Source organism: Gallinula chloropus (genome assembly GCF_964237585.1).
Source record: "Gallinula chloropus genome assembly, chromosome: 8".
Classification (NCBI taxonomy): Eukaryota; Metazoa; Chordata; class Aves; order Gruiformes; family Rallidae; genus Gallinula; species Gallinula chloropus.
This window is the reverse complement of record NC_140093.1, coordinates 15,283,592-15,305,229: the sequence shown is the minus strand read 5'-3', so window position 1 is coordinate 15,305,229 and position 21,638 is coordinate 15,283,592. Positions and strand designations below refer to the sequence as shown.

The window sequence follows — 21,638 nt, the reverse complement described above, 5'->3', positions numbered from 1 at the left end:
TATCAATAAAGATACTGTATTTGGTAATAGTAAACATGGATTTTGAAGCGGAGCACCCATTTCCTTGCCTAGCTGCTGCAGTGTAGTATTAAACCTGTTTTGATAGCAGTGAGATACCAGTTTACTAAAACTTGTGGCTTTAACATAACTCTCCTTTTTGTTATAAGTGGATGAATGGCCAGTGAAGGGTTGTGTGCATCTTAAGTTCTCCCGCAGCAACATGAGAACTTAAAGAAATCTTTACATTTGTTTTATTATACAAAACACCTGCTCACCATTTCTCCTAGATAATTTATTGCATGTTGTAAAAGAAAATTGAAGCATACATTTCTGGTAGAAACTAACACTAATACTGCTGGTAGACCCTGATAAGGAAGTTGAGTCACATTAATCAGTTAAGAAGCCTTAACTGGCATACAGAGCTTCTGCTTACAGCCTTCACAGAACTGTAGACTGTGAACTGTAGACTACTTAAAAACCTTTTTGCATTTAGAAGTATCAGAGGTTCCAACTCTGCTGGCTGGCTGTGAACCAGCTGCTTCTGCAGGAGTGTCAATTGTCAAGCTAAGATCTATGACTTTTATTGGTGAAGTCTGACTGGAGCCTGAACTTGTGCTTCTGGATGATCTGAAAGACAAAAGTTTATTCATCAGTTACAGGAATCCCAGTGTCTTAAAACAGAGCTGGTAGTGGTGGCTGACAAAGCTGCCCAGCAGCTGTGTGTGTTCTCAGTAAGAGCTGCTACAGAGATTGCTGTAGACATTGCTGCCAATCACTGAGCCTCTGGGAACAGCAGTTCATGACTGATTCAGCATGGTGCACACAGTGTTGGTTGCATGTGTGCTGAGCAGGGGGAAAAGCCATCAGTGCAACCACACGTCTGCCCTATTTAATTACAGGAGGGAGCTCACACTGCCACGTGCAAAAACTTAATCTTTTATAATCACAGAATCACAGAATTGTAGGGGTTGGAAGGGACCTCGAGAGATCATCAGGTCCAACCCCCCTGCCAGAGCAGGCTAAATAATATAATAATAATATAAGGCTACTTTTTAATTGGAGCACAGTTGCAAAACTAGATGTAATTATTTGGTAATTACTGGTTTGTTTTAAAGTGCCAGGGATGCTGAAGGAAGTGTGTGAGCTAGAAGAATCAAACTTCAGGGTGGGACAGTATAAGGAAAAAGGTTTTATTTATAGTATTCAGGAGGTAGACATTGTGAAGACCTTCAGGAGTGAGGAATGCTGTTGTTTAGGGACTAATTTTGTTGTTTTAAACTTTACAATAAAACCAATAAAACACACCATTACTAGCACTTACCTGGTAGAAGCTAGCGAGCTTTGTGTGGATGGTGATCGAGAACCTTGACTGCCACCAGCAGAAGGAACTGTAGGAAGCTCTAAATTGGACTAAAAAATTGGAAAGAAAAAAATAAACTGACCTAATGGCTGTATATTGGCACTGGGCACATCAGGAATGTTCATAATCTTTCCTAATAGAAAAGATGGTGAAAGCAGATTAACACTTTTTTGCTGTTTTACTCTAAGTATATTGTTGAATGTAGGAGTTCCCATGAAAGACACTCAGCAGTATAAGAAAGCTTATCAGGATTTTGGTGTTAGTTACCTGGAAAGCTCACCTGGTGAAAGTACATTTGAAAGGCTGTAATTAGATCAGGATTTGCTTCAAGAACATCAGCTAGCAACTTGTTGAAGGTTTTGCTGAAGCTTTTCAGTTCACGAAGATCAATGTCTCTTTCTTCCTGTGTTTCTGTCTGAGCTTTCTTCAGAGACCGAATCTCTCTGGACAGTCTGGAGCACTTTTAACAAATATTTGTTAAAGCATTGCTATTTTGAAAATACAGGAGTCTCAGAAACCTGCTGAGTTTAAATTCTGTAGTTCTAACCGTATTACTGCCTATGACTCTAAAGTTAGAAGTCATTAATGAATATACAGACCTGTTTTTTAACCCTGTCTAGCTTTGGCTTCTGCTCTTCTATGTCTTTGTTTAGCTGCAAAATAAGAGCTTGTCTTTCCTTCTTTTGCTCTTGGAAGAGGGCCTCCTGCTGCAGTACTATATCAAGTTCTTTTTCCATCCTCTGCAAATTAATTTGAATGGTAGTTTTAGTTCACAAAATAGTTTTGATAGTCCTTTTACTTTCTAAACATAGCTCAAGCAGTTTGTACTGTTGATAATGCAACGCAAAATTTCCTGCCTGTCAGATTGTTTCCCGTGGGAAGAGATGGGCACCTTTGGAATGAATAAAATCAGCTCTGTAGTAGTGGTTTTGTGGTTATATAAACAGGCAGGAAAAGGTATGCCTTAACACTACTTATCTCCTAGGGCTTCCTTGTGATGAAATTAAGTGCCCCTCTTCTTTACTTTCAGGGACTTGAGAAATAAAGTAAGGTGTATGGCCCGTGGTGGTAAGAGTGAGCTATAGGAATTGACCTGTATCCATCAGCTCGGTGCTTAGAACCATCACTTGGGTTTAGCAGAGTGACTTTCATCTCTTGTGCTTAAGGAAATTCCAACTAAAATGTCACACAGCAGAGCTCAGGTGTTGTTAGGGGCCAAGTGGGCTTTGATAACAAGGGGAACAAAGAATAAATCCTTGATGTGGAACTTGAGCACAAGCTCTCCTTTACCTGCAGTTAGTGCTCCGCCTCCTCAGTTAAGAGTCACCTGGCTTGCTTTAACTAAATTAAGACTCTTTAAACTGAAGCAGCCTTGATGTTAATAAAACAGAGTATCATCTAGAAAGATTCCCTGTCCTTTCACTAGGATAGTTTGCATGGCTGACTGGAACTTTTGCTTGTATTTTACCTGGAGATTTTCCTGAAGGGCCTTGATCTGTCGTCTTTTGTATCTGTATTTTTCATCAGCAGCCCTTTTCTCCTCCTCTAGCTTCAGTTTTTCCTCATACTCCTCACCTGTGATCCCAAACAACGAGGCAGCATTCATGCGGGACACGCAATGTATACAACTTAGTTTTCACTTTAAGTTGTACTTTACAGTAACTACATCATAGAATATTACTGTATGGGTGTTGGGAGTATTACAGGTTTAAGTTTTCGGTTTTTTTAAATACTCTACTACTAATTTTTCAGTGATGTGAAAGTACCTGGCTTCACAAAAGAGAGTGATTTAAAAGCTTTTGTTTCCAGAGCCAGCAGAGGGCACAAAAGTTAAATAATCAAGTATTTTTTAGAATTAAGTTTATATAATTTCGGATGGTGATGTTTTTTATAAGCTAAACAAAGTTCCACTCAGGAGAGCAAGCTTATGAAGTTGAAGTGACAGCAATAGGTAAGTTGTAACTTCCTGTTCTTTTTTTTCCCATTACAGGCTACTATTTTTCCCCCCTTTCCCTGTGCAAATGCAAAACACAACACATACATCAGAACTTAAATATTACTTAATTACACCTACACTTTCTTCTATGCTTATTTTGTTGAACTCTTCACAGTAGCATGTGAATTATGCTCCTTTTGCTACTATCAGTTCAGTCTCTGATTCATTCATTTGTGCCATGGAATTTCCCTGTTAGATACCTGAGTTTACATCATCATCTATAACTCATTGCTTTGGGTTTGTGTGGAAAGTTTTTGGTAGTGACAGGGGGCAAATACCAATTTTACATACTTGTCTCTGTGACTTCCTTGAAAGAGTTTCGGTAGTTGCTGTTGCATTGGTTAAGTACACACAGAGTGTTTTCCAGAGCTACAATTTCTTTTTCAGCTTTACAGGTCTTTGCATCTAAATCATCACTTTCACGCTGAAGTGCTTCCTTTTTCTGTGCAGCCTGAAAATAAAGCTGATGTCTAAGTGACTGGAAATATTTAGGGGTTAAAATCAGATGTAGATAAGGAGGGGGAAACCTTTTAAGGGGAAACCTGAGGATTTGTGGACATCAAAAATAATAGATTCTTGTTTGAGAATCAGGGTATGGAGCTATGGATAAAGACTGGGTTATATCATATCTTTTTCCAAATGACAAGCTGAGTGAGAGGAAAGCTGACATTGTCCAAGTAACTGATTTTACCATACTGTATTTATACCTAAAAATAACTGAAGGGTAGAAGAACTTAAGATCACTGAGAGACTGATAAGCTTGTTTTCAGTTTTCAATCGATTACCACGACTAGTGCTTGGGTCTGCAGTTAATGAGCACTGAAGTGAAAGTTTTCAAACTGCCCAGTATTAAGCCTCCACTGACACCAGGCCTGACTGCAGAGTCTCCTGGGAAAGGGCTGGGACATCTAAATAACCAACAGTGTCAGATCGTGTAAAACAAACTGAAGGTAAGCAGTAGGCAAGGAGGTTGTCTTAGACACTTGGCTAAACCCCAGGGGGATACATAGCTTAAATACTTGAATTATTATTAAATGTATTAATAAAATACCTTAATTACATAGTAGGCATGAGTTTTCTCCTCTTCTTCCTCCGGTGGCATCATGGCAACAGTAAGAATTTCATATCTGCGTCGCAGTTTATCAATTTTGCTTAGGTGATCTTGAAATTCAGCACTGATTTATTATGGAAAAAGCAAATGGGTTAAAGTGTTTGTACTATTTTGTGGGCAGTTTAAACGACTGGTGTTATTCCAGCCTGCCCAGGGACCAGAAGGCAGATAGGGCAGCAGTTGGGCCACTACCATTTCTTTGTTGTTGCTTTCCATGTTCTCCCAGCCAAACTCATCCATTTTTATGGTTACCTACATGTCTTTTGCAGATCTAAGCTGAGGAAAATTTATTTTTGTATTCCACATCACTGTGTCCCAGGAGGCTGTGCCACTGTCCTCCCCAAAATTTTTAAAGGTTTGGCATTTAAATCCTACAGCTGCACAAGCTGCCCCCTGCTGATATTATCTTAATATTGCCACTAGTAGATGAGCATTAGCAACAGTAGGCAACAACCCCAAATCAAATTACATGGAAGTATCAATTAGCTGTGTAATTATCAAAGGGAAAAAGCCACACAGTCTGCACTCTGGGTGAGCAGTTAAGCTTCAGTCACACTAAATCACTCTAATTTCCTATTGTGTGGGGTGTGGTTAGCAGGGAAGTGAATAAAAAGCCTGCCAGATTTCAGCAGTTCAGCTGCTGAAACCATTTTTGGCTGGATAGAGATACTGGGATTTCAGAGCTAAAAAAAATGTCCCAGATACTTGCACTGATTGATACAGAAGGGAAAAGTTACTTCCTGTGTGGTTGCTTTGTAAGAGGGTACCTACCTAATTCAGAATATTAAATTTTGTTATATAGGACACATAATGGAGAACTCATTTGTTAAAATGAACAAAAAAACCCAAATCCACCACAAAACACAAAGACTTAGTGTATGAGTCAAATCAGATGTATTATTGTGAGTAAACCCTCGTAAAAGCAACTTTTCCATTGTACGTACTTTGTCAAACCTGCAGACACACTGAGACCCCATTTCCTCATTGGTTTGAAAAAATGCAGGGTCATGCACACACCATTCACTTTAGAAAGACATCTGCAGCTGAGATTTCCTCTCAGTGCTGTAGAGGATCTTCCCTAACAATAAATAGTACTCTTGTACGCCAAGTTGTTAAAGCTGTAGGCTGGATCTCAGAGAAGGGATCCCTTGCTAGCCTAAACTGACTCCGTATATAACTTTGAATGAGATTTATTTCATCCTGAATTGCTTTAATTGGTGAAACTAGGTAAAATGCTTCTTTTTTCCATCAAGTCCCCCTTTAAATGTACTCAAAGTTACAAGTTCCATGTATGCAGTTACCTGACACGTTGCCGTTCCTGATCCCCAAGCCTTATCTGGGAGTCGAGCATTGCTGTATGAATCTTAATTTCCTCATTTCGTTCTGCTATGGCTTGCTTTAACTCCAGCTTTTGTTTTTCCAGTGTTAGAACTTTCTCTGTTTTATTACACAGAGTATCTTTAAGATGGTTCAGTTCCAGTTTTAAGAGATTATCTTCAACTATCATCTCCTAATAAATCCCAAAAAGGTTTCAAAATTAAGAAAGCATCATTTTTATGTAAGATTACTTATTAATAATTTTTATAAAGCATCCATTATTTTATTTTTTATATATATACACAACTGAAATACTCATTTTGCACTGCATTTAAAAAATGTTCTCATCTGCTAACAGTTTACGTGGCAAGTGCAATAGGGGCAGGTTGTGCTCCTCAGACTCAGCTACAGGTTTTTAGACTTTTCCATCTGCAACTTTATTTTGGTTTAGGTGGTTTCAATGAAATTAAGCAGACCTCACAAGGAACATTCTTAACAGTTACTATCTCACTTGAACCATTACAACTGTTTTCGAATAGGTTCTAGATTCTGTAGGTCCAAGACATGTTGTTAGATGAGCAAATTAGTATGTACCAAAGCTTGTCAAAAGCATCAAGTGAGAACTTTGTTAGCATACAAACACTTGCATCATTAAAAAAAAAAACCCTTTCCATTTCTTCTGAGTTCTTTTATGCCAGCAGCTGCTTTGTTTTATCCCCCTGAATTTCATCCCCAAAGAAAAGTTCCAGTTTAGGGAAAGAGCTTTCATGTAGGAGCAAGCACACCAGTTAAGTCAACAGCAAAACCTTCCTCTGCTCCTTATAACCTGTATTTTTCTACTACTTTAGTGCTTCCGTTAGCAAGGCTAGAGCTTACTGCAGGTAAAATGTGCAGTAATTAGAGGACTAGGAACTTGATCAAAATATACAGGGACAAAGACTTCCATTTTATTTCTAATAACAGGAATAGAGCTAGATCCTGATCATCTGCTGGGGAAAAAAATAAATCTCTTGTAATTTGATTACAAAACTCAGCCAAACTTCTTAGGTGGCATCATAGATCGAGAATAAAAATTGAGTGCTAGGTAAGGATGCCCCTGAACAGTACATACATTTTCTGTTTCAAAGGCAATCATTTTTCAGGAAAAAAACCCCAACAACCAACCACTGACCAGATGGATAGTGTGGTATAAGTAACAGGATTAAATTGATAACCCAAAGAAACTTGAACAACACTTAGCCTAGTCAAGGTACTGGCGATGAAAGAGACTTGGAAGTCTGGGGAGGAGGGCATAAATTAAGAAACTGCAAAGGGAGTTCCTGTGGATATAATGATGCAGCACTGTGGGAGGCAGACAACAGCCTTCAGACCTAGTCATGAGATTTTGTGTTTTAAAAAACATATTCTGCAGTAGTAAAGATTCTTTAACACCATAATAATTCCAAATAATACTGTACCTGCTTAATTGCTTTAGCTTTTTTTAACTCCTGGTCTGATCTCTCATTGAAAAGATTTAGTTCATTTATCTTGACCATCATACTGCTTGTTTCTTCTCCAGTCTTATCCATTGCTTTCTTGATGAAATGGACATCACTCTGTTCCAAATAAATTATGTTTAATTTATTTCAGTGAACATAGTTTGTACCAAAAGTTACCAGTTACTTTTAGTAAGGACCAGTTTCTGGTCCTGGAAACAGAAACCATCATCACCTTGTGTCCATATGCTGCTCTGCAAACAGTGCATAGAGCACTGCTGCAGTAGTAATGGCATTGTAGTAATTGTTATTTATGTGATACGGGTCGTTCAGCCAAGGAGGCCATTTAAATATAATAATATATTTTGGTCTGTAATAAAAATATATTTCTATTTCTACATGGTCCTACTGATAAATTCACATGTTTGCAGCCAGTCACACCTTGAAATGGAAGCAAGGCCTGCTTCTCCAACATTTCAGTGGTTGTCTTCCTGCTAAGGTGCCTGTGCTAACCTAAGGAATGTATGAAGTTCTCCACATGGGTTACAGGAACAGATATCTTTAAATTTAATACCATGTTATTAAATGATAAGACCCAGTCTACTCAATTTATGGAGTTTTCTAGCTGTTACAGTCACCCTGATATTCTAAGATTACCTGAAGTTTTTTGTGCTGCACATTTAAAATATCATAGGTATTTTTTTCTTCTTCTAAGGTTTTCTTAAGTTCAGCAACTTTTGCTTCCAGAACTTGTTTTTCATCTGCATCAACCTCCCCTTCTAACCGTGACAGCCTTCTCTGTAGTTGCTGAATATAAAAATCCTGTTAAAATAATTTTGAAGAGAATTAATACTCTGAGATAAGCAATTATAGCCTTCCTATAAAGCTACAGCACTGGATATAAACTTGGATCTAAATGTTGACTTTAGGACAGTCACCTAATTAAGCTGTTGTTTTTCATAATAATAAGTTATGGTTGATAGACCTCATTAGGAAAATTCTCTTAGATGACTGATGTGCAGTGATGGTTATGGGGTAATCTTCTAGAAGAGCAACAAAGCACACTCAGCAGAGTCTTCTGTAGGGAGGCTTACAGTGAAGTTGCCAACTTGCTGTTGCCACTGGATGCTGATGTAAAGAGCAAATGTTCAAAGTGATGCATAGAAAATATGCATAAAATCCAATTAGTAAATAACAGGATTTTGGCATGTACCTCTTGTATTGCTTTAAAAATTTACCCTGAGGTCTCTGTGGTTCAGGGGGATCAAAGTAAAGAATTGATTTGAGAAATTAGTGGGAAGAGCAGCAAATCCAAGAAATAATGAAATACACAAGCACATAATGTAGGTGATACTACAGCAAGTTTCAGATATTTCAGTTTTATCCATACATCTAGATACAGAAATAAATGCAGACTTCAAATTATACAGCATGGCACTTCCAAAACATTAAGACATTGGTAAAGATTACAGAACTCAATTTACTCTCATTAGGCCCAAGGAACAATCCTAGCATGAAAGCATGTTAATACTTTACCTGGTTATAGATCAATTCTTGTTGTTTTAATGCATCTGCATCCAGTCTGTGCAGTCGGGTCTTCATGTTTTTAAGTGATATTCGACTTCCCTCAATTTCTGCTAGAATACACTTCTCCTTGTCCTTTTGCACCTTTAACTCTTCAGTCTTCTTGAAAAGTAGCTCTTTTAGCCGGTTCATTTCTGTTTCTTTTTCCTGGTGACAAATTAATCATTAAGTACTAAGAAATAATCACATAAGAACTTTCTTCTGAGGAATTACTTGCCTTTATTAATCATGTATAGGATTCAGATCATGAATTATTAATCATGTATAGGATTCATATCATGAAAAGATTTCAATATTGTATCTGTTAATATGAGTACAGAATTTCATAGGTCTTCAAAATGGGTGACAAGAAAAATTATTTTTTTATTTTGTTTAAGTAACTTCTTTTTTTAAAAACTTTGATCTTACCATACAATTACATAACTTCTTTTCCCCCACTATGGAAACGCTACTCATTTCAGAAAGCTAAACTTCTGTCATCCTTTCCAAAAAAGCTCTCCCTATTTCTTCTAGTATATGTGACTGTTTGGAGAAGTGTAATACAAAGCTTTTCAATGGTTTATTAAAATTGTAACTGTGTGTGTATGCACATGTATGTACATATGTGTGTTCATGTAAGTTGGCATAACTTTGAAAATTTAATTACAAATTTTAAAATCACTTCATTATTCCCAGAGGTAAGTTGCCATTAACATCTAAATCAGTGCGGGAAATGAGGTTTTAGGAGGGTTTGTTACAGTAAGACAATGCTGGACATTTCAGGTACTGAAAATGTACTGAAAACAAAAATACTTTTATTCTTATAACCCTAAAAATGAAGACAACTTTATTTTTTCTCTCCTTGCTTCCACCCACCACCACCTAAATAACCAAAGCCCTTCCAAAGCTCAAGGCTGTGCATCTCCAACATGTGTGACTCATTTAGATTTAGCTGAAGTCTGATATAGACCTTGAAGACCCATATTTCAATTAATACAGGAAAACACCTTGGAATTCACTTTTCTACACTGATAATAACTACATAATATTAATCTGTAACTCCTCTGAGAGTTCATAATGACATTCTACCAATAAGATTTTTTTGGTGGTTGAACTTGCTGATAGTACAACTCCAAATCCAAAACTCAGGAAGTAAAACACAAGTGAAAGTTTAATATGAAATAGTTGTGGCCCTGTAACATCTGGATCATGCATGAACAAAGGAATTTAATTTGGGAAGTAAACTGCTTTTATGCATGTGCCCAGCTCTGAGCTGTATTTCTGAAGCTAATGACAGTGATGAATTCATCAACTGAAACTGCATTGTGATTTGCCCTTCATTTCATAGCCTTTCTTGCACATCTAAATTTATTTATGTGACAGAAATTATTTCTTTCCCTTTAAGAGGTTGGTAGAAGAGAGGAGATGTTCACTAAGCTTCACTGTGCAACAGTGTTTGTCACAGATCGAGGAGGGAGACTTGTCACAGAACTAAAGCACAAAATAGTGACATGTCATCCACATCCACTGCAAATATCTCTTCCCAGTAAATCAATAGGTGCAGCAAACAGCCATGTGTGCCTAATGGTGATGGAAAGCATGCTTCTAACTCATACATGGCAGATACTGTGCAAGGACAGTTCATCCTAGTTACCCTGAAGCTGTGGAGCTGCCAAGCTCAATGTCATCTTAGGTTATCCACCGCAGATGCAAGTAGAGAAACCCTGCTAATGGTTTAGCCATCCCAGTAACAGTCTTAAAGGCAAGAAAATAAGGTTTTCATTTTAATGAAGTGGGCTATCATTCCACCTTTTTTCAAATTATCTGAAAAAACAGAATGGTAAGAAAGGGATGTAACTTAAGAAACAAGACATCCTCTCTCTTGTTTATGTATATTTAAAAAGATACATACAGTTAACGTCTTGTGGAGTTTAAAAGTTTGAAAAAACAACCCTCAATCTACTGCAAGGGATTATTTCACATACATGGTACAGGAAACACAAGATAAGGGAAAAAATGTATATTGGGTATGCACAGATAGAGTTTTGTTATTACAATTTAACCTGGTTCTTTTACAGTTAGATAAACTTCAGCACATCCAATACTCAGTTGTCCAGCAAAATGTAAAAAAAAAAAGAAAAACCAAACCATCTGTATCATGTTCACTCAGAAGCTAAGTAGTAAAATAAGAGAATTAGCAGCAAAATGACAAAACAGAAACATTTTCTGAAATGCAGGAGTGTTCAGGTGGTTGCATTACAACATTGCTTGTATTCCAAAGCCCTTTGTAGTGCATCAGAGGGTAATAAATTAGAAGTTTTTTATTCTTAATTTGCAACATATGTAATGGGGTTCAAATTTTAAAAGTATGATTAGACATAAAAAATAGTTACTATATTACAGCCTGTACATACTGTAACATGTTAACAGATCAAAGTCTTTATTCATCATGAAAATGAAATTAAAAGTGGGATAGTAGTTACATAGTAGTTCACAATTAGAATTATCAGAGTATCATGTAGTAGAATTAAAATAATGAAGAGACTAGGCCAACCAAAACTGATCAAAAGATTTCAAATCACATTTTGCCAAAATCATAGTTCTTGGCAGGTTTGTACATTTAGGGGTGTTTTACTAAAACCAAGAACATTTCAGTGGTAATGTTACTGAAAAGTCATCCTGTCAAAACCCTTGCTCCTTAACAACCTTATTGATGGGAAACTTTTAGAAGTTCAGGGACCCTCACTCCCTAGCAGCCCATAAAACAGAATGTTTGATCTCCTAAAACAGCTAAACCAGATTTTGAATTTTTTCAGTATTATTTCAGAGCAGAAGAAAAACATTACTCTGTCTTCACAACCAAATTTGCCATGTTGTAGTAAGTAATTTTATTCCCATCTAGCCACAAAGTTATAAGTAGCTTTTAGCTGATGTCAGAAGTGTCCTGTTCAGTACACTGATGCAGTCAGAATGGTGGTTTTATATCTGATCTGTGCAATGACTGTTCCAGCATCTGAACTACTGAATTACTTCGACCACTTATTTTACTCCAGAGTCTTCCAAGCACACATACTGATGTATCTACATGCACTTTACTTCATCATTTGATGGAATAGCTGTGTGTCCTACTAATACTCACATTCCTTTATAATCCCTAAACATTGTAGATAGATCTGCAAATTCAAATGAACCCTCATTTGCAGAAGTTATGAAAAACATTTTACCTTGACAATTCTTTCTTCTTCCTTCAGTATTTCTTCCATCCTCAAAGCTTTGTCTTCTGAACTGAGTGTCTCCTCAGTCACAAGCTTCAACTTATTGGAAAGACTTGCATTTTTTTCTTTAAGAAAGCTTAATCTACAAAAAATCACATGATTTAACACATTGAATGTATGTTGCATATCTAGCACAGCCAAAACCAAGCAACATGCCTTACTGAGCAGTTGCCTAATAAAGCAAGCCAGACTTGAATGATAGCCAAGGCCCTAACTGATTTTTTCACACCCTTTAAAAAACAAGGATTACCAGGAGTTTTTCCTAAATTGCTCAGTGCCAGAAACTATGCAGGACATAAAGTAACCAGAAGGTTGAAGGTTTTAATCATCAGCATCATTTAAGGTTGTTTTCAACCTCTAGGATTCGATTGTATTAGTAGCCCTTAAAAATGGTATTTTTAAATGTCTGTTTCTTACCTGGCTTGTTTTTTCTGAATTTCTTTCTTCAGACTGGTTACTTGTGTTCTCGCAGACTCTAGCTCAGAAGCAACTCTGTCCACAGTGGATTTCAAAGCATCCAGCTAATGGATTACAAAATGGAGCAATCAAGCTCTTTGGTATGTTGGTAGATGTTAGAACGTTTAAAATGGTAAGGGGCCTATTCCCTGGAACACGTTCTGTTTCTTTTTACCAGTGTTTTCCAGATGAGAAATCCTGACAATTCTGAGGTGCTGTAAATTAGCACAGCTACTGAGAGAAAATATTTGACAATACTGAATGAACTATGAAGGTGCTCTGGGCTGCAATTCTTGTCCCACAGAAACTGTGTAAGTGGAACCAGGGTTTTATAAAGCACAGCTGAGTTTGGTGAGGTTCTTTGCAAACATGGATACCCTTATAATGTAATAAATATTTCTAATTCAAACTTTGTTGGGTACCTATAATCATTCTGATTAAGGGAATACTGTGACAAAAATACAGAGACATTTAATTTGGTAAAAACTGCAAACAGGATAGGAATAATTTACAATCCAGAGCTCATTAGTCTTCACAATATCACTTAACAGTGTAAATATAATTGTCTTCACTTTCACAGATGAAGAAACCTGACCAAGGGTATATATAGCCTCTTTTTGTGCCAGACTGAGAAACTAGGAAGTCACATGTTGTCCGTTGAACTGTAAGTCTCTTTCTTTTCTTGTTTCTCACATGCATGCCAGTGATATTCTGACATCTAATAATGGGAGACTGTTCTCATTATCACATTATGTAGTATTAATTGTGAAAAACTTCAAGCAATAATCACACAGCTTTGAGATTAAAGCATCCAAATTCCACAAACTCTCAGGTATGCATGAATTAGAGGGTAAGCTAATAGCCTACACTTTGTGTGAGCTATCTGCAGTTTAATTAGGATGTTCAGTTTGTGAACTATCTGCTACACAAAAGCTATCCAAAATTAGAGCAACAGCAGATGCAGGTGGGGGGGTTGTAGGCTTTTTGTTTCTGTGGTGGTTTATTTTTTTAAATTGCCAAGTTTGCCAGGTAGCCCAGTGTTACCATTTTCTTATTGAGAGAAAAATGTAAGTAATACAAGTGCTCTCAACAGAGCCAATAGTCTTGAATTACTACTTAGAAATATTTCTACAGGCATTTAAGTAATTAGGCAATGCACCACCTCATTTGTAGCTTTAAGTGCATATTAAATATAATTAAAAGTATGTATGGACAGCATCAAGCATGGTTTGTTCATAGGGCGGCCCTATCCCCCTGGCTCTTGATTAGAAAGCCACATAAAAGTGTTTGTTTTGTTTTGTTTTTTCCCCAAGAATTTTAAGGTGACTACAAGGCCATCAACACTCCCTGCTCAGAGCGCAGGAGCAGAATTGTTTGGAATCCAGAGAGATTGCCATCATCTTTAGACAATACTGCAGTGTAAGTATGCTAAAGGCAAGACATGCCTCCCTCTTAAACATCTAATAGTGTTATAACATCCAAGAGAAAAGTCAGCCGTTGTATATCAACACAACAGACAATAGAAGCCAATCTCTTCATCACTACCAGTGAAAGCATTAAGTTGAGGGTTCAGATCCCCATAACCATGGGTGAACTGAGGAGACATTTTGTTGAATTATTAAGAGTCCAGTCTAAAAACAAGAAACCAAATTTTATTCCTCTATTTCCTTGATTTAGTCAAAAATTTGGCACTTTACCTCATCCTGCAGCTGAATCCTGGAAGTATCCTGAGTTTGATACTCATTTCGGAGGCTGGTAGCTTCCCGTTCAGCAGAAAAAATTTTCTTTTCATATTCCATATTATTGAGAGTTTCATTTACCAAAAAGGAAGTCTTCTCTTTCAGCAGAATTTCTTTCTCTCTGATCTCCTGTTTTATCTCTTCTATTAGCTAACAGGATAAAAACATTTTAGATTTGTTTGCATTAGTTAAGATGTGTTAGATTAACAGATGCTACAACCAGAAGATAGGTTGCTATCAAGACTACTGTTTGTATGAGACAGCCCAGTTATCACATCATTCTTCAATTATTTTATTCCACTAATACATCACACCACCAACTACTACAAGCGTTTTAGATTGGAAACTTCCAATATATTCAAATAATCTGAAAAAAACCTTAACACGCTAAGTTTGTATGAAATAAAAATAATTTTTGAATGATTTAAGGGGGAGGGGAATGTAAATGATGTGAACAAAAGATAGACTTGAAATGGAGAAAATGGACAAATTTTAACCTTAATGTGATTATTTATCATAATTCTGCCATAAATATTAGCCATGCATTTGTTCAGACGTAGAAACACTAATTCATTGAGATCTAAGTGTTCTATTTTCTTATATTGCAGCCCAGCCACAGAATCCCTCCCTTGCAGCTGACTGTCCATACTTTCTAAAAAACAGCATTCCGCTTTGTTGCTTCTTAGATCTGAGAAAACACTGAAACTGGCATGCTTGGCATTTTTCAACAACCCTGAGACTGAAAATTAAACCACTACTTACACTGAGAGATACTGCTTTCAAAATAAATGCTGATTACATTTCAGTAACAGATGAACTTCAAAACACCTTAATAAAATAGAGGTAAGCACAAACATCTAAAAGACCAAGTCAATCTATGTGTGAGTGGCAAAATTCTTATCAATATCATAGGCACAGAGTAGGCTGGTTTACTGATATGGATCGGTTATGGCAGTTTTACCAAAGCACATTGATCAATCTGTTGATCTCTTTTTTGCATCTGCTGTGTTGTGTTCTCCCACTGCCTGATGACTTCTTGCCTTTCTTGATGAACTCTGCGAAAATCCTCAGCTGTCCTGTCAAGCTCTATCTGTTAAAAGAAAACATCCTCATAATTTCTATGTTAAAAATTTCACGTATAACAAAGGTATTTTTAAGAACCTTAAAAACAAACCTGAGCTGTTGTGGTTTCTGTAAACTCATTATCAAGAGCTCTGTGCTTCCGATTTGCTTCCATGGTCAACTTTTCTACTTGAAGGCTTAATACCTAAAATAAAAGGGTATTATAATATTATGTTTGAATATATAGTGTCTTATACATTCTTAAAGCTCGATTACAATTAAGGGTGGACTTACTGAGGCATCATTTTTATTGTGTTTTAGAGAACAAGAAACTGAGAATCTAGCCTCCAAAATATTTGGTCATACAAGAGACCATAATCTTTTCAGACCAGATTGCAGCAAGGCCAAAGTAACCCTCCACCATGTATAAATGCACATGTGGCACCTGTCATCAGCATCAGCTTTTTCACTTTGCTACTACTGTGCTGTGTGACTTGCTCATGGAAATGATATCAGTGAGGCTCTTTGTGTACGCTTGATTTTTTGGGTTATGTATTTAGTAAGTAAAAATCAAATTCCTCCTCCCTGCATTTAAAGGCTCAAAACACTATTAACCAGGGTTACTTACTTTTAAATTAATAATATACTTGAGAACTAACCTTATAAAGTATGAACTTGTGACTGGAATGTCTATTTATACCATCTTTCATTATACCAGGCAGTTTTACTGAAGTAGTCACATCGTGTTCTCAGGATTACTAACAAATTCAGTTCTAGCGGGAAATTCTACCCTACTCATCCATATTTGGCATAGTTTTTTTTTTTAAAAGACACCTCTCTTAATTCAACTAAATTATAGAAAACATTGTATTGTCTATTTGAGCATTTTCAGAAAAATTAAAACTTGAATTTTACCCAGGTGAGCAAGCAACTGAATGTTTCAGTTTTTCACCTTTTGTAAAACCTGTTCTCTCTGAACTTTAAAATGAGCTTCATTTGGAATTGCACTGTTGTGCTAAGTGGAAAACAGTTTAAAAGCACAGTGCTAGAAAAACTTGTCTCTGTCTTACCTGACTTGATAATGCAACAAGGTCTTAAAATGCTAAAGTGGTTCTCTGTTTTGTTGGTTTGTTTCTGAACATTGCTGTCATTTCTACTTACTCCTAGTTTCCCTTCATCCTGTTGTGCATACTTCTGGATTGTGATAGCATCGTTATCTTTCTGATTTGATTCCTTTATCCAGCTCTCCAGAACTTCCTCATCACAGTTCATCTGTTGTTTTAAGTTTTCCAACTTCTTAGTGGTTTTACTGATAGTGTTCTGAAAAAATCAGAGATAATTCAAAGGGTTAATTTTAGTTTAATATTTTCTCTGAGTAGTAATTGAAACAACCAGTTCAAGCTACTGTAATGAAGTTTACACCCATTTTGTCATCAATAGAATTGCTATTTTTCCTCTTTGTTAGTTGTGTGCTATACTTGAGGAATGCTAATACATGTCTTAAAGTGGAAACAAGTTACCATAAGCCTAAAAATGCAAATTAACCAGAAAAGTCAACTTCTGGCAAGATATAACAGCATGCAGGTTATTTATTCCACATAGAAAAGCAATTTGCGACATCACAGGGTTTCAAGTGCAAACCCTTGCACACCAAGGCCCAGTTCTTAGATCCTTATCCTATGCAACAGTTTACAAATGGCCCCATGTGACTGTGAAAAGACCTCTGACAAAAATATGGGAGAGTCTGGATCCAGCTGAATAGTAAGGATACTTGCATCCTGCTACCCCTTTTGACTGGAGATTGCAAACAGGCTTAATAAGGAGAACAAATTGAAAAAAATAATAATAATTTAAATTATTCATAAAAAGGCAGTTCCATTAAATATAAAAAAAAGCTGTAATAACATTATTATAGATATTTTTGGGTTTAGGGCTTTTCTGTGGGTTTAGGATTTTTTTTTTTTTTTAATTTAAAGTAAATTTCTCCTCTTGAAATCATGCCCCAAGTTCTTTTTGTTCTTTTTTTTTTTTTTGAGGGGGTTGGGGAGGGAGGAAGATTGTCCAACAACAATTTAATTTTTAAACTATAAAGCAAATACCTGTGAGAATTAACAAGGTGGTGATATGGCCATGTGGCTGTGTATCTGGCATTAAGAAATTATGTCTTTCATACTAGTTAATATTTGCTAAGTCTTGACTAGTCTGTGGAAGGACATCCTTAGTGTAATTCTACTTTCCTACACATAATTTAAATGTTTTAAGTTGTAATTATAATTACCTGTTCTTGACTCAGACTTATTTCTGTAAGTGCAAGTGAGGACAAGTCATAAAATCTAATTGCAATACAGGTGTTCCCTTAGAAAAATTTTAAGCCTTACTTCTTGACTGTTCTTCTTTTCTCTTAAGGAAACTCTCTCATCTTCCAGTCGTTTAATCTCGCTTTTGAGATGTCCACTTTCTCTCTCAGCAAGAGCTTTAAAGTGTTGTTCAGTTTCAATTTCATTCTCTCTGGCTTTGTAAAGAGACTAGAGTACAACACAGTTCAGCATTTTACAATAAACAAACTTTTATATACAACCAAATCCCAAATCAGAGAGCATATGATTTTGTTATGTAAACATAGGAATTTTCACAGCAACTTAATTGTTTTGATTTCAGTATCTCAGATATATGTATTCTAACACATACACAGACAGCATTGTATCAGATATCCACAGACCGACCATTTAGAGTCCTAAAAACTTCAATTCAGAGATATTTCACCCAAGATTCAGAATATTATCTGTCAAAATCAAGATCTTAGTCTCTTGATCACTACTAGCTTTATGTCAGATTCAGGAGGCACAGCTAAAGAAATAATTTTATTGCTTTGTGCAGAGACAGGCTGGCCTATAGTAGTATCTCTATATTGTCTAATCTGTCTGGCAACACTGATTTAGCAGGGGCTTTCTTCCTAGTATTATAACAAATCTATTACTTACTAGAAGCTTCTCTTAAATGGAGATCAGTATGTGCTGTGGGTTTATGTGCAGATTAAAGCTTGATTAGTATAAAAAATATTCAGTTGTTCAGCTGCAGGGAATCTTCTTAAGACTTTTTCACCCTAGGTATTTTATCTGAAAGGTGTGTCGCTTTGATTTGTCTCAGTTTTTCATGTCTTACTAGCATTTCACAACAAACTCTTTGACCATCATAAAGAGTATAATTTTGTTTTTCCTTTACACTGATGTTTTCTTTTCCTTGACCAATTTTTTTCTTATCATCCACAGAAGTCCCCGTTCATAAAGAATTCTCAAGTGCACCCTTCTTGTCTTCCTTGTAGGTACATTTGATCTCAGATGGTCTTTTTAATGACCATCAAATATTAACACTGAGAAATATAGTTTCACTTTTTGTTTCCTATGGAAGTCCTGGAATAAAGACCTGAGAAATCTCTAACAAAGCTGGCAAAATACATACTTATACCAACCACAGATAGCTGGGCTGCAAGCCTGCCTGATGAAACAGATCTGCAAGAGGTAGTGGTTTACCTGAGTGAAGCCGAACTCTTGTGTTACATTTTTGAGATGATTTTTCATTGCTTCTATACGCTTCTCAAAGTCTGTCAACTCATTCTGCAGGTTTGCTTTTTCTTTTTGCATCTTCTGCAGCTGTTAAAGCGTTAGAAATGTCAGGAAACTTTTCATTGAGCGCTTAATATCTCCAACCACTTAAAAATACAGTCACTGCACAGCCTACTCAAAAAACATACCCGTACATTAATACAGGACATTGCCCTAAAGCAGTGAGAGATTTCAGAAGAAAAGGCTGTGGCACACCTTTGCCATGCAGTACTTCCCTCAATATCAAGATGGCTAAACCCATCAGGGCATTACACGCTGGGCAGGCATTCAGCTCTCGGCCAAAGACAGCCCAGTGCAGCCCTGAGCTTTGCTGAGGGAACTGCTCGAGGAGCGAGGGGACGTGCCCAGCCGGCACACGGGACAGGAGCCCCGCGGCGCACACCCTGCAGGTACGCGGGTCCCGCGCTTTTAGGCGGGACCCTCTCTCCCCGTTATCCGCCGCAACTCTGCGGAAGTCGCGGGCTTGCCCTCCCTCTGTACAGGCAGGGCAGCCCGGCCGCGGCGGCGAAGGCTCTGTGCCGCCCCCCGGCAGCCCGCTCAGAGCCAAGGGGCTGGTCCGATGGCTCCGCACCCCAGGCGGCAGCGGGGACAGCCCTCCGGGGGGGCCCTCCCGAGCTGCCGGAGGGTTCCTCCTCTCCCTCCCCGGCCGCAGCGCCGCGCTCACTTCGTTCTCCAGCGCCTTGTTCTCCGCGTTGGCCACGGGGATGGCATAGCCATCATCCCAGCGGAGCTCGGCCAGCACTGAGGCGGTGGAGCGGCTGCTGACGCTGTCCATGGCCGCTGGCGGTGGCAGGTAAATGTGACCTGCAGCGGGGCCTAGCCTGGCGTCGCCGGGCGCCTTAGCAACGGCCAGTTCTCGGCGGCCGACCAAACGGGAAGCGGCCGTGACGGGAACCGCCTCCCGCCCCGCCCGAAGGCCGGCCCTGCGCGCCTCGCGCCGGCCGTTGGCGGCCTCTCCTCAGGGCCGCTCGGACTGGGCGGAGCCGCGGCCTGGGGTGGCCTGGGCGCGCCCAATTTGGGAATGTCTGCTGTCCGTGCCCACACCGGCTCATGGAGCGGCGTTACCGGAGCTGCCGGGGTGCGGTGACCTTGTGCAGCTCCTTGTAACCGCGCTGAGTGGAAGGCATCAGATCCAGGGCCCTCAGTAGAGACACCACCTCAGTCTCCCCTGACTCAAGAGCCTCCCTGCCTGAGCACCAGCCTGCGTTGCAGCTGTACCAAATCTGGGGTCAGACCAGGCAGGGCAGCTCACCTGTTGCTGGTAACACCTAGCAGCAGATTTCTAGGAGGGTATGTGGTACTTTTCCTGTTTCTGAAGAGGGCGCTGTCTCCCAGTGACTAACAGGTGGGTTTCCTGAGCCAGAGGTTGCTTTCAGGTGAAAACACTAATGCCCATCCTCAGTAAATTTGGTGGTTAGCTTTTTGAGCCCGACTGTACTGGGTTACAAATCATCCTGTGCCATTGAGTTCCATCATTCTAGTCTTGGCAGGAAGCATCATCTTGCTGCAGAAGCCCTTTGTGGGTGGCTGTTTGCCCTACTGACTGGCTGAAACACCTGAAAAGACATGAATTAATCAAGACATGATTTAAAAGTGCCTGAGCAAAGCAGCAGTTAGCACTGATAAATGGTTGAGAGGTGGTTTGAAGGAGCAAGGAGTGTGCAACGAGGTTTGTTACAAAATATGGGCCTATAGTAACATTGACTGTAGTGGGAGACAGTGGTCTTCTTAAATAGGTGTGTGTGTTAGTGAATGATATTTTCACAGATCACCCCCCTGAGAAAAGTTTAAATTTATTCTTAAGTGCACGGAAAGACAAAAAGAACAGTGTGAGGAGGCAACCTTGTTTCTTAAAAACAGAGGAAAGGCACAGGGTTCAGTGCCTCAAGCTACGTGGGAAACAAATACAGAGATTGTGAGGAATGCTTTTCATCTCTGTTGTCTTACATGGCATGGTGGGCTATGAATGGTTTAAGATGTGCTAAATAATATTTTTGAAGAAGCAAGCTGGGCAGGAAAATTCAGTGGCTCAGGACAGTAACAGGCAGCGAGCAGCCTCCTGACACCTTCCTGTCTACCTGCTGGGATTTATGAAGGTGTGATGGACAAAGGTCTCTGTTTTGACCTCCTTGCTGTCCACATTTACAGTCTGCAGCTCAGTGACAACTTGTTTGACAACAACAGTCAAAGTACAGTGAGTGTCTTCCGAAGGAATGTGCAGCAATTTGACCTAAGTTACCAGTGCTGCCAAGACAAAGATGATCATCCTCAAGAGGAGAAAAGATAGCTAAGATATGTGGCCATTAAGGAGAAGGGAAATTTCTGTAAGCAGAAAAATCAGGCTTCTTAAGATATATGTATTCTTGATTCTAATATACGTGGAGGAGACTTGTAGAGGATTGATGTATGTAGACAGCTGGCTTTTCAAAATGAATTCTTAGGACCAGCATCTCTCAGCACTGTATCAGAAATGGGGGTAAGCACAAAAGGCATCAGTGCAGGGGTGATGCATTGGTGTGATAACAAGGTGGAAGCTCCAGCTGTTTGGAAGGTGTGGGGTGAAAGGGCTGCCTGCTAAGTACTGCACTTTTTGACCCGCTGGAGGATAGCGTGCCAAGAGCTGGGTGTTGCAGAGTGCGGTTAGGTGACCTGACTGAATGA

The 21,638-nt window shown here is 38.6% G+C and overlaps 1 protein-coding gene across 1 annotated transcript; it reads right to left on the bottom strand.

The window, feature by feature from the left end:
• Window positions 1-467: 467 nt before the first annotated feature.
• Window positions 468-19,752, bottom strand: CCDC39 (coiled-coil domain 39 molecular ruler complex subunit; the record flags this gene model as incomplete). Its single annotated transcript, XM_084267572.1, has 20 exons — window positions 468-627; window positions 1,322-1,410; window positions 1,641-1,820; window positions 1,960-2,100; window positions 2,829-2,935; window positions 3,648-3,807; window positions 4,408-4,531; window positions 5,769-5,977; window positions 7,242-7,379; window positions 7,917-8,081; window positions 8,796-8,990; window positions 12,047-12,179; window positions 12,515-12,618; window positions 14,251-14,442; window positions 15,254-15,382; window positions 15,467-15,559; window positions 16,516-16,674; window positions 17,733-17,879; window positions 18,885-19,004; window positions 19,642-19,752. 20 exons carry the CDS (start codon window positions 19,750-19,752, stop codon window positions 468-470), a joined length of 2,856 nt encoding a protein of 951 aa, XP_084123698.1.
• Window positions 19,753-21,638: the final 1,886 nt, after the last annotated feature.